The following is a 10,587-nucleotide window of genomic DNA, read 5'->3' as shown; positions in this document are numbered from 1 at the left end:
TATTTTTCTTAGGAAATGCATTTCGAAAAGAGGACATTTTAAAGCTAAAGGATGCTGTTAAAAAGTCCGTTTTTGTATCAATAGCCTTTTCTGGTGACAACAAACTTATATTAGCAGGTGAGATGGGGATATTTTAAGTATTAAGGCGCCCAAACGACAACAAAGCAAACAGAGTTTCAGATTTGGGATTGTGCGTCTGGAATGCACTTGAAGACAATTGACGAAGGCAAGCTAGATGTCAGACATTTTGCATTTCATTGTTGTCTCCCGCTATTCGGATCAATATCCAACAATTCTGTGCTAATTTGGGGGCCAAAGACAGCCTTTCAAGTTGAAACAGAAAGAGCTTGCTTGCCTACACTTTCAAATGCTCCAGAGAAAAGCAGAGTGTCTTCCGATGAAAACCATTCCACCGAGCACAACACGCAAGAGTCTTCTGTGAAACATGAAAAGGAGATCAATGAAAATTTTTCGATAAGATCTCTTTCAAAGTCACATCCAGCTGCCTATGCTATGGCGAAATTTTTAGATGGATGGCCAAAGAAAAAGAGATTGGCATTCTCTACGGCTGGATTTTATTTATTAGACGAAAATATCATTTACGAAGAAAGAGAAGATGAATTTGACGAGCCAATCCAAGCAAGCACGGGTTTCGTCCAAGAATCTGCCCCGAGTCATTTGGACGAGAATTTGAAAACATATTTGGGTCTGAACGCAAAAAGCTGGCCGGATATTAAAAGAGAATTTCAGATTGTAAACATGCCTATTGAAGGAAATACGGTATTCTCGATGGCCCAAATGTCGCAAATTAAGCTTCAGGGATACCTCTCAAGCGATCATGTTGAAATTGAGGGTGAAAAATAAAGATTACATGATGAGGCAGCTATATCCGCACAAAAAGCCATTGGAGCTATCTAAGGAATGAAGGTCGAGAACGGAGATCTGGACTATCCAAGCCAGGGTCAATTGGTGCAAGAAGGCCTTGTTGGTCCTTACCTAGGCCTTTACCACGTTGCCACCCTAGCTTCTTGAGCATTTTAAATCCAATGTTTGCCTCTGGAATGGGATTTGAGGAAGACTGAGATGCGGTAACAACATTTTCCGCACAGTCTTTCATCCGAGTGAGGGCTGCAAATTTCTTGACTTTCGAGCTATATGAAGAGCATGAGGACTCTTCAGCATCTGAAAACCCATCCATAGGATCAGATAAATTTTCGTCAAGTTCTATCCCCTCATGGTCATCATCATCATCATCGGCCTCACGAGTATTATACCGAACAACTCTAAACTGGGTTTGGCCAATCGAAACTTTATCCTTATGGTAAAGTTGATATGGCTGGGRTTTTATCCTTTCTTCTGAAATTCTGGTATCATTGACAAAAGTCCCGATAACGGATCCCATGTCACATATGAATGGGGGAGAGAATTCCGGCTGCTCGCCACGGCAAAACATAATGGCATGCGAACGGCTGACATTTACTTCTGGAATCCGGATATGATGCTCATTGGCCGATTTTTCGCGCCCAAATGTGTATGAGGGTGCTCCTGGGGAGAGCTTGAATTTAATACCGGCTGGGAGTCTAGGAGAGTCCACAACCTCCAGGTACCAATCCATTGCTTTAAAATTAAAGTCTTGTTTAAGTTTTAAATCGCTTTCTGCGTAGCGCAAATTCGCAACATCTCAAAAAGAACCAAACAAGATGCTTTTTATTCTGATCACAATTTAAAGGTACCCCATTTTTACCGTCACTTGGCCAAAAAGAGCATGTTATCCGTGTGACTTGTTGATGTTTGATATTTGATTGATTCATGATCTGTCGACATTTTAGGACGTTGCTAGCCAATCTTACTTTATTATAATCTATATTTAATCAAACGCAAAGTTTTCTAATCCATAGATGTCTGACGAAATTGCTGCATTGGTTGTTGATAATGGGTCTGGTATGTGCAAGGCCGGATTTGCTGGAGACGATGCTCCCAGAGCCGTTTTCCCGTCCATCGTTGGCCGTCCCAGGCACAAGGGTGTGATGATAGGAATGGGCCAGAAAGACTCCTACGTTGGCGATGAAGCCCAGTCGAAGAGAGGAATCCTTTCATTGAGATATCCAATTGAGCATGGTATTGTTACAAACTGGGATGACATGGAAAAAATATGGCATCACACCTTTTTCAATGAGCTTCGTGTTGCGCCTGAGGAGCACCCCGTCCTTTTGACCGAGGCCCCGATGAACCCCAAGAACAATCGCGAAAAGATGATCCAGATTATGTTTGAAACCTTCAATACGCCCGCCTGCTATGTTGCCATTCAGGCCGTGCTTTCTCTGTATGCTTCTGGACGTACCACCGGAATTGTGTTGGATTCTGGCGATGGTGTAAGCCATACGGTTCCCATCTATGAAGGATATGCCCTTCCGCACGCCATTCTTCGTCTTGATATGGCTGGTCGCGACATGACTGACTACCTTATCAAATTGCTCACGGAGCGCGGCTATTCGTTTACTACGTCTGCCGAGCGCGAAATCGTTCGAGATATCAAGGAGAAGCTGTGCTATGTTGCAAACGATTTTGAACAAGAAATGCAAACTGCTGCCAAATCTTCTTCCATTGAAAAGACCTATGAACTTCCTGATGGCCAAGTGATCACCATTGGCAATGAGCGTTTCCGTACTCCAGAGGCCCTCTTCCAGCCCTCATATTTGGGATCTGAAAGCGCTGGCATCCATGAGACCACATACAATTCTATCATGAAATGTGATCTTGATATTCGCAAGGACTTGTACTCAAATGTAGTCCTTTCTGGAGGAACCACCATGTATCCAGGCATTGCCGAGCGCATGCAAAAAGAGCTCTCGGCCCTTGCCCCACCCACTATGAAGGTGAAGATCGTTGCTCCTCCTGAGCGCAAATACTCCGTATGGATTGGTGGCTCGATTCTGGCGTCCCTTTCTACCTTCCAGCAGATGTGGATTTCGAAACAAGAGTACGATGAACACGGTCCCTCTATCGTCCATCGTAAGTGCTTCTAATTGAGTAAGGCGAATAAAACATTAATACATTAAATCATTTCTTTTATTTGCTGTTTGCAGACTTTCTCCTCTTCTCGCTCTAGCTTGCATGGAAGGAGGCGCATTTGCCGGCCCGTCGCTTCTATTGCAGGTCGTTTTTGTTTTTGCGGCTGGGAAACGAATATGTTATTGGTTTTTCTACAATCGGTGCCGAGGCACTCTGGAGTGGAAGGGGAAGCGGAAGCTTCGCTGCTTTCTGTCGTTAAAAGTAAGTAACATGGCTTACGGTTGGGCTAATAACGGAACACCTCTTCAAATTGTACATTTTGGCAAGAAATGATGCCGATCCAGAAGACATAAGAAACACCGGGATTTGCCTCAGATAGCATACTAATAGAAGATGATCATATATCATCCTATGTGGCCTGCCACTGCCTGCGTTTCCGGGCTTTTCGATCAAAACAAAATCTGGATAACACTCCGAAATCGCTTTACCAATTGAACGCATCACTTCCCGAAGTCCAATCACCATATTTTTGTTGATGTTTGTATTTGAAAAGTTGGTTTCAACCCAGCTTTCAGAAATGGTATTGTTGTTATATTTGTCCCAAATGACCGGGGAAGATTCCCCAGCAGTTGTTAACAATGACTGCGGAATGAATGGCGAGTCAAAAATTGCTCTTGGAATGAGTTTTTGTTTCTTTTTACCAGGTGGAGCAGCAGTGGGGATGGCAGACATAAATTTAATTTTAAATGTCCATTACATAGTATTTTATTCTGAATTAATTAAAGAAAAGGTTGGGAATGCCGAAAGCACAAAGGTGTAAATGATGTTCTTTGCCTCTTCCATGAACAATGAAATTCGGTTTTTTTCTAGTTTCTTTTTTTTTTCTGTTTCATCTTCAGGGAGAACCTTAAGCGTAAAATTTAGCAATTTGAAATGATTCAAGCCTAATAGGAAAGAAATAAACATAACAGCAGCGATATTAATTAGCTCAGCTTCCGTTCGCATTAGAATCAAAAATGTAATGATCTTGTACAGCATTTTCAAGAGATCTGCATCTCTATTTTGATTGTTCTCCACAGTCTCATTGGCATTCTCAGCTTGAGGGAGCGAATCCTGCTTACAGACAACTTCATCTTCGTGGTTACTCTGGGATGTGCAACAATTATCATCAGTATGAATATGAAGAGGTGGCTGCTGTTGCGGTGTTGTTATTTGAGCCGTTATTTGAGGTGTTTTGATTTCGCACTTTGTATGACTAACAACAAGAGTCAAGTGCTTCAGGGTCGTCGTGTCCACAGAGGTAGAGCCTATTGCCGAAAGAGGAATATCTACAAACTCCCCTATAGTCTTTGAAGAGAGATATTCCTCACTACTATCCTTGTTTAATATGCATTCCCCAGAGCCGAGTTGGACCATATAGGACTCAAGAGGGTAAAGCATCTTTTTAGTTATGTTTTGTTTAATAGAAAGAAGAGAATCGGTTGAAGATACCCCAATAGTTGTAGATTGGTGCAATTCAGTGTCTCTTTTTATGCTGCAATGTAACAAAACTGTGAAAGAGGGCATTGGAACTTTGGGTGACTCTAAAGGAGAGGAGAGTGGATCCTTCATGTAAACAATAATTCTAAAATTAATTAACTATTAATTAGCTTGAATCTGTGATTGGTTTATTGATTGTCCAATCAGTTCGTTAAATCATTTTGTAAATGTAAAATTTGAAGAGTTTAAAATTTTTACTCCTAAAGCAGACTTTACAAATGGTAGTGATGGGTGGCGTAGATTTACTGTATCCAGCAGCAAGAATTTGTTTTTTTTGCAACTTTATAAAAAGCCTTTGATTGGATGGAAATTTGCTCTGACTTTTCAACAAGGGTGTCGAGCTTTTCTCCTCGTTCCAAAAGCGCTTCAATGGTTGTGGTGAGAACGGTTCTAGTTTCATCAAGGTATTTTTGAACTTTAAGCAAGTCATTAGCCTCTGCTGGGTCCTGGAATGAACGAAGCATATCGCGTAGCTGTGGAAGAGATAAGGGCCCAAGTTCGTTTTTGTCTATTCCTGCCCAATGCAACTTGGAAAATCGCGAAGAAAAAGTTGTAAGCATTTTGGTAATCACATCAAAAGCAACATTTTGGGGATACTCATTATCGGTGATGGCCACTCCTGCAAGTCCTTGGTTAGGCTGTACATGAACATATCCGGTATACGCTATGATAAAAAACATCCGATACCATCTTGCTGGACTGCTTGGTACACTCCAGGAGTAGTTTTCTCCACCAATGTAGTAGCAAAAAAAGATAAAAGCTCTCGAGTAGCCCTGAGAATTAGCTGCAAAAAATATGCATACGATGTCCTTTGAAAAAAGCTAAATGACGATAAATCGTGCTCCTGCACCAGTACCGTTGCTGGAAAAGGCTCTCTTCGGACGATGAGAAGCGAAATGATTTTCATAAATTAAAAGTTTTAAATTTCATTCGATTTATACAAAAATTTAAATCATTAAACTTGAGATGTGGCGATGACCTCATTTGGCGGCGATTGTTGCTTGGCGGCGTTGTTTCCATTTACGGCTTGGGTACTTTTGGCGGCATTTCGCGAGCGAGAGGAAAGTTTCCTTCTGATCGACAGGAAGCTTTGTTTATAAAATGCCTCAAATATATCCATTTCGACAGACTATAATTTGATAATCGTAAACGCCATTACCCTGAGCTCGGAAAGGTTTGCGGCCCGCATTGCTTCAAAGGTGCGAGCTATCCTTTCCTTTTCAAGCTGGTATCTTTTGGTGGCAATTTCGATCTTTTTGTCTCGAGCATTGGCAGCCTCCTCCAGTGCCTCCAGCAGTTCAGGGTGTGTGTCTGCGAAATAAAGTATTATCGACATAAATACCATTTTCCAACAAAGAAAGCTCGTATGTATATAAGGTAAGTGCATTTGAGGATATTCTATGGTAAGCAAGACGAATACACGTACTCTTTAGCAATGGCATCGGAAACAAGTTCCCCCTCCTCTTCATCTGGAGGTCCATCTGTAATGTCACCATTATCGTTATCATTGCCACTATCATTGTCACCCTCCTCAGCCTCCTTCTTAATGATAGGATCATGATACTTTTTACTTTTATGACTCTCCTCCTTAATCAAGGCAGGCGAGCCATCTTTTTTTTCCCGCTCTGCCTTGGTGATAGCAACAGAGATCGTGGGTGTCTCGATTTTCATTAAAATTAGGAACTTTTTATTTCTACACAATACCATATTTTCAGATTTAGTTGTAAATGAAAGATTACTCCGCCTCCGTTTCGCCCTCATTACCGTTTCAAGGCGCATCACCGCCGCATCCTCGAATCCTCCATCTTTCATTGGAGGCAATGAGGAGCGATGACAAAACTACAATGCTAAGGCCCCTTTCTGCAATGAACAGATCCATTACGTCATCATATAGGAGGAAATGTAACACTTGGTTTTCGGAAACGGTACCCACATAATTTTACACATCCATTTTAGCTGTGGAAATCGGGAACAGGATTTGCGCCACTGGTAGCTGCTCCTTTTGAAGAACTTGGTGAGGGTGACCACCAAACAGCTTTGCCATCCGTATCATCTCCACCTCTCCCTTCTGACAAGGTCATAGTGATCCATCCTGGCTCAAAGACATGGAAATTTGGGCTAGCAAAGGAACCATTTCCAAAGCATCTAGGAAATGTATTGGCCGTCAAGAAAAAGGCCAATCCCTCAAATACAACGATCAAGCAGGAGCAAGCACACTCAGCCGGAATTATTTCGTCCATACGACCTATATTTTGGCCTTATTTTATCGATAAAGGTGAATGGGTATGCGCTTAAAACATTTTCACTTGTAGGAAGAAAATTCTTCGCAACTAAGAAAAGAATCAAACATGCTTCTTTCCGGTAAGCAGTCGAGAAGGTCTATTTCCAACGTGGCTTCGCAGTTATGCTCTTACAATTCCGGAATATCTCCTACTATAATCCCAGCACACAATGACGCATTTCGAATCGAGTTTTCCAAGTTCCCAACAGATGCCAACGCATCTCCATTTTTATGTGGACAAGAGGTTTGGATCGTTTCATTACAGCAGTAGGCATTGCTTCTCCCTTCAAAGGATGAGGAGTCAACCGAAATTCGATATCCTATCCATCGGAGACGAATCTTCTATCCAACAGCGTCCTTTGATGCATCAAAAGAAGAAACAAAAGAAGAGCAAGAACAAGAAAAGGCGGAGAGCGACAAAGTCCTACTGGAAAATAAGGAGCAAATAGATGCAAGCCTCCATTGTCAAGATGAGTTGGCTGCAATGGTAATCAGCGGGTGCCAATCTTTGTTGGGGATAACCCTAGAAAATCTCAAGGTACTGTATTTTAAGCCTCATGGGTAGAATTATTGGGTGGTGCTTGTGATCCCGGATAACTGCACCAGATTGGAAATTAAAAGCTGGTTGAACGCGCTATTTGGAAAATGCAACTTTAACGCCGTTTTGCTGATCCAAGTTAGCACTTTCCAATGTATAATGCCATGATAGGAATCGCTTGCAGCAGCTTATGGAGCAGGCTGTTCTTCAGCGGTTATCGTTGATGTAGGCGCGGAAGAAACATCTGTTGCCATTGTTGAAGATGGGATTCTTGACGTTGATTCTCGACAATCGCTTGGTTTTGGATCGGACGATATTCTTATTTTATTCATGGAATTACTAAAGGGCATAGATTTCCCGTATACCGCATTATCTCTTTCGTGTTCTCCAGACGTAAATCTTTTAACCGAGTTAAAAGAACGCTGTTGGACTTTGGAGGATGCTACTGAATTATCGACCCAAGTGGTTGACTTTCTTGTAAGGATTCCGGGAAGATCTACCGCCTCGTATCACTTTAAAGCACACGAGGAGAGAATCATGTCTCCACTAACTTACTTTAACCCGTCATTTATCGATGTACCCTCTCGTGCTGCAGCTTCTCTCAAAGCCTCGCAATATTTTCTTTCTGACCAAGATTCCGAAGTATTGATGGTTGAGAAAACAAAGAAAAAAATCTTGGCTGAGCAGATCGCGGACGAACAGGATGAGAATAGCTTTATTGAAGATTCAATAAACCTGGGCTCTTCTCTGTCAGTATCATTAGCACCATGTGCCAATGAACAGCTTTCTGCATCCTCTACTATCACGTCAGACACGTGCCCCTGCTGCAGGGCCTGTTTGATGAAGGAACCCTCGATTTCGTGCTGTTGCTTTCAAGGCGAGACGCCGGAAATTAAGGCTCTATTTAATCACATAGCAAGTGCACATATGAATGCGACAGACGTTACTTGTCAATGGATAGACAGAAACTCACATGCTACATGTGGCCACTTTTTTTCCTCAATTGATAATTTAGAAATTCATATTATGAGGCACATCACGGAGGAATTATTCCCCTCTCCCTCTCAAGCCCCCATGGCAGCGAGCAAAAGTGAGAAAAAACCGTGCAATATAAAAAACGAGCTTTCATCCCTGCATGAGCTGATTTTCAGCGCCATTTTAAAACATGAAAATGCAGATCGAATTGACAAGATACGGAAATGGCTTGGGATGATTCTTTTGGTTGGCAGCGGCCATCAAATCGCGGGGTTTCAGCAGATGCTTAGAAAAAAGCTGTCCGAACTGGCATTGTCAAGCAAGTCGCCACTTGCATCGGTTTCGATGCCTCCGTCCATTGAAAGCGAATCTCTCATTTCATACATTAGCCTCCCGAAGGATATTGATATTGGCTCGTTGGCATGGAAGGGCGCTGGCGTCATTGCACGGGTCGACGCATCTCGAGAGTCGTGGATCAGCGCAAAGGAATGGGATGTTTTGCAAATGCGGGCCGTTGTCGATCGTTTCCAACACATCAAGTAATGGAGATTTGCACTTTTGACAAAGTTTTCATGGTGTGGTGCATGGAAAGTTGAGAAAATAAAAATTAATTTTTAACCTTTCCACTTTGCCAATGGTAACCAAAAGACGGCTAATCAATAATGTTGTAGGCCGAGCGAAAGGCGGTGAACAAATATTATCCACCGGATTGGGATCCATCACATGTATACACAAAGACACTAATTGATAGGGATCGATCAATAAATACAAAAAATCCAAGACTCCCACGCCAGCCCGAACCGGCCCAAAGGGAGATGGGTCTGTAACTATCCGATTCGAAATGCCATTTAATATTTGGTGTGGAGGCTGCAATGCCCACATAGCGATGGGAGTTAGGTTCAATGCACAGAAAAAAAAGGTCGGAGATTACTTCACCACCCCTATTTTGTCATTTCGGATGAAATGTGCTCAATGTCCAAACTGGTTTGAAATTCAGACAGACCCAAAGGTTTGTCTCGTCCCATCTAACATTTGCATTGTGTAGGAAACAGATTATAAAGTCATCGAAGGGGCCAGAAGAAAAATCGAGACGTGGGTTCACCAGCCAGGATCGACCGTTTTGCGACCGGAAGAGGATGTCGAGGTGCAGAAGAAAAGGGCTACAAATGCGTTCTTCCGGCTAGAGAAATCCATTGAAGACGAAAATGTTGCATTAGAAGCGGCTCCATACTTGGAGCGATTATTTAATGCGCAGAAAAGCATCTGGAAGGACGATTATCGATCATCCCAAGTTGTCCGCCAAAAATTTAGATCCGAAAAGGAGGACATCGAGTTTCAGCAGAAAATAGATGCAGAACTGCTGAAAAAGATATCCATCGGCGGCTTGCAATTGCTGCCAGAACATGCTTCGGACATCGAAAAGGCTCTCAGCACCCGGTTCAATGCCTCCAAAAATGCTCGGCCTCAGAATTTGGCAACCCTTCTGACGCAGCGGAGAAAGAATTGTAAAAATGGCAAATAAAAATATTTATTTTTAACTTGCCCATGACATTCTGCCCAAGCATCGGGGCGGCACGGATGTCCGGCCATTTGTTACGCTGCTTTTCGACGCGCCGCTTTTCGACATTAGAGTTTAACGAAATAGACAAGATCTTAAATAGCCTTTCGCAGCCAAGTACGAATCGCCAAGATGGCAAAAGCAATTTTAACGCAGATACGAAAGATCTGCACGCGCAAGCGGAAAACGGGTTTTTAAACCTGGCTTCAAAGACATCGTTTCAATACATACCGCTCTCTGGTATCCCAAATGTTGACATGTTTGAGCTCTCAAGTAAGCTGGATGTATTTTCTTTTAGAGCTGTGTCTAAACGAACCCAATCACTTGGAGGGTGAAAACGAGTCTTTGGCCGATATTTTAAAAAGTTACATGCAAAAAAGCAGTGGGTATCTTGTTTAAGCGCACCTTTATGCAGGCGTGCCTGCTGCACCTGTTGTACCTTTGCCGTTTATACGTGCCAGCCAGCTGTTTATGTTGGCGTGTAAAATTTAAAATATTTTATAAATTCCCTAAAGTGCACCAATGCATCAAGAAAAAGACATGCTATTTGATCTGGCTAGTGAGCAAAATACAGAAAATTCACTAAACATAAGTAGCGCAAACCAAAAAAAAGTTCGGGCTCGAGATATTGTAGAGGGAAAAAGCCTCGCTTTTGCCTATACCAACTCCGCCTCACTCAAGAGC

General features: G+C 42.5%; 9 protein-coding genes across 9 annotated transcripts; 4 read left to right on the top strand and 5 right to left on the bottom strand.

Moving 5' to 3' along the window:
- DI09_131p90 (uncharacterized protein) lies at window positions 1–864 on the top strand (the record flags this gene model as incomplete). Its single annotated transcript, XM_013383807.1, has 2 exons — window positions 1–117; window positions 146–864. Coding segments are annotated over 2 exons (836 nt in total), but the record flags the coding sequence as incomplete, so codon positions are not given.
- Window positions 865–910: 46 nt separating this feature from the next.
- On the bottom strand, window positions 911–1,615 carry DI09_131p80 (putative G patch and FHA domain-containing angiogenic factor; the record flags this gene model as incomplete). Its single annotated transcript, XM_013383806.1, has 1 exon — window positions 911–1,615. One exon carries the CDS (start codon window positions 1,613–1,615, stop codon window positions 911–913), a length of 705 nt encoding a protein of 234 aa, XP_013239260.1.
- A 283-nt stretch (window positions 1,616–1,898) lies between these two features.
- Window positions 1,899–3,026, top strand: DI09_131p70 (uncharacterized protein; the record flags this gene model as incomplete). The annotated part of the gene is made up of 1 exon (XM_013383805.1): window positions 1,899–3,026. The coding sequence occupies one exon, from the start codon at window positions 1,899–1,901 to the stop codon at window positions 3,024–3,026; it is 1,128 nt and encodes a 375-aa protein (XP_013239259.1).
- A 241-nt stretch (window positions 3,027–3,267) lies between these two features.
- Window positions 3,268–3,744, bottom strand: DI09_131p60 (uncharacterized protein; the record flags this gene model as incomplete). Its single annotated transcript, XM_013383804.1, has 1 exon — window positions 3,268–3,744. One exon carries the CDS (start codon window positions 3,742–3,744, stop codon window positions 3,268–3,270), a length of 477 nt encoding a protein of 158 aa, XP_013239258.1.
- A 33-nt stretch (window positions 3,745–3,777) lies between these two features.
- On the bottom strand, window positions 3,778–5,458 carry DI09_131p50 (uncharacterized protein; the record flags this gene model as incomplete). The annotated part of the gene is made up of 4 exons (XM_013383803.1): window positions 3,778–4,636; window positions 4,798–5,215; window positions 5,239–5,360; window positions 5,382–5,458. 4 exons carry the CDS (start codon window positions 5,456–5,458, stop codon window positions 3,778–3,780), a joined length of 1,476 nt encoding a protein of 491 aa, XP_013239257.1.
- Window positions 5,459–5,949: 491 nt separating this feature from the next.
- On the bottom strand, window positions 5,950–6,363 carry DI09_131p40 (uncharacterized protein; the record flags this gene model as incomplete). The annotated part of the gene is made up of 1 exon (XM_013383802.1): window positions 5,950–6,363. The coding sequence occupies one exon, from the start codon at window positions 6,361–6,363 to the stop codon at window positions 5,950–5,952; it is 414 nt and encodes a 137-aa protein (XP_013239256.1).
- Window positions 6,364–6,503: 140 nt separating this feature from the next.
- On the bottom strand, window positions 6,504–6,791 carry DI09_131p30 (uncharacterized protein; the record flags this gene model as incomplete). The annotated part of the gene is made up of 1 exon (XM_013383801.1): window positions 6,504–6,791. The coding sequence occupies one exon, from the start codon at window positions 6,789–6,791 to the stop codon at window positions 6,504–6,506; it is 288 nt and encodes a 95-aa protein (XP_013239255.1).
- A 108-nt stretch (window positions 6,792–6,899) lies between these two features.
- DI09_131p20 (uncharacterized protein) lies at window positions 6,900–8,888 on the top strand (the record flags this gene model as incomplete). The annotated part of the gene is made up of 3 exons (XM_013383800.1): window positions 6,900–7,076; window positions 7,125–7,370; window positions 7,542–8,888. The coding sequence occupies 3 exons, from the start codon at window positions 6,900–6,902 to the stop codon at window positions 8,886–8,888; spliced, it is 1,770 nt and encodes a 589-aa protein (XP_013239254.1).
- A 208-nt stretch (window positions 8,889–9,096) lies between these two features.
- On the top strand, window positions 9,097–9,867 carry DI09_131p10 (uncharacterized protein; the record flags this gene model as incomplete). The annotated part of the gene is made up of 2 exons (XM_013383799.1): window positions 9,097–9,354; window positions 9,391–9,867. Coding segments are annotated over 2 exons (735 nt in total), but the record flags the coding sequence as incomplete, so codon positions are not given.
- Between the last annotated feature and the right edge of the window lie 720 nt (window positions 9,868–10,587).

Source organism: Mitosporidium daphniae (genome assembly GCF_000760515.2).
Source record: "Mitosporidium daphniae strain UGP3 chromosome Unknown contig-131, whole genome shotgun sequence".
In the NCBI taxonomy this organism is placed as follows: domain Eukaryota; kingdom Fungi; phylum Microsporidia; genus Mitosporidium; species Mitosporidium daphniae.
This window is presented reverse-complemented; position numbering and strand designations above follow the sequence as displayed.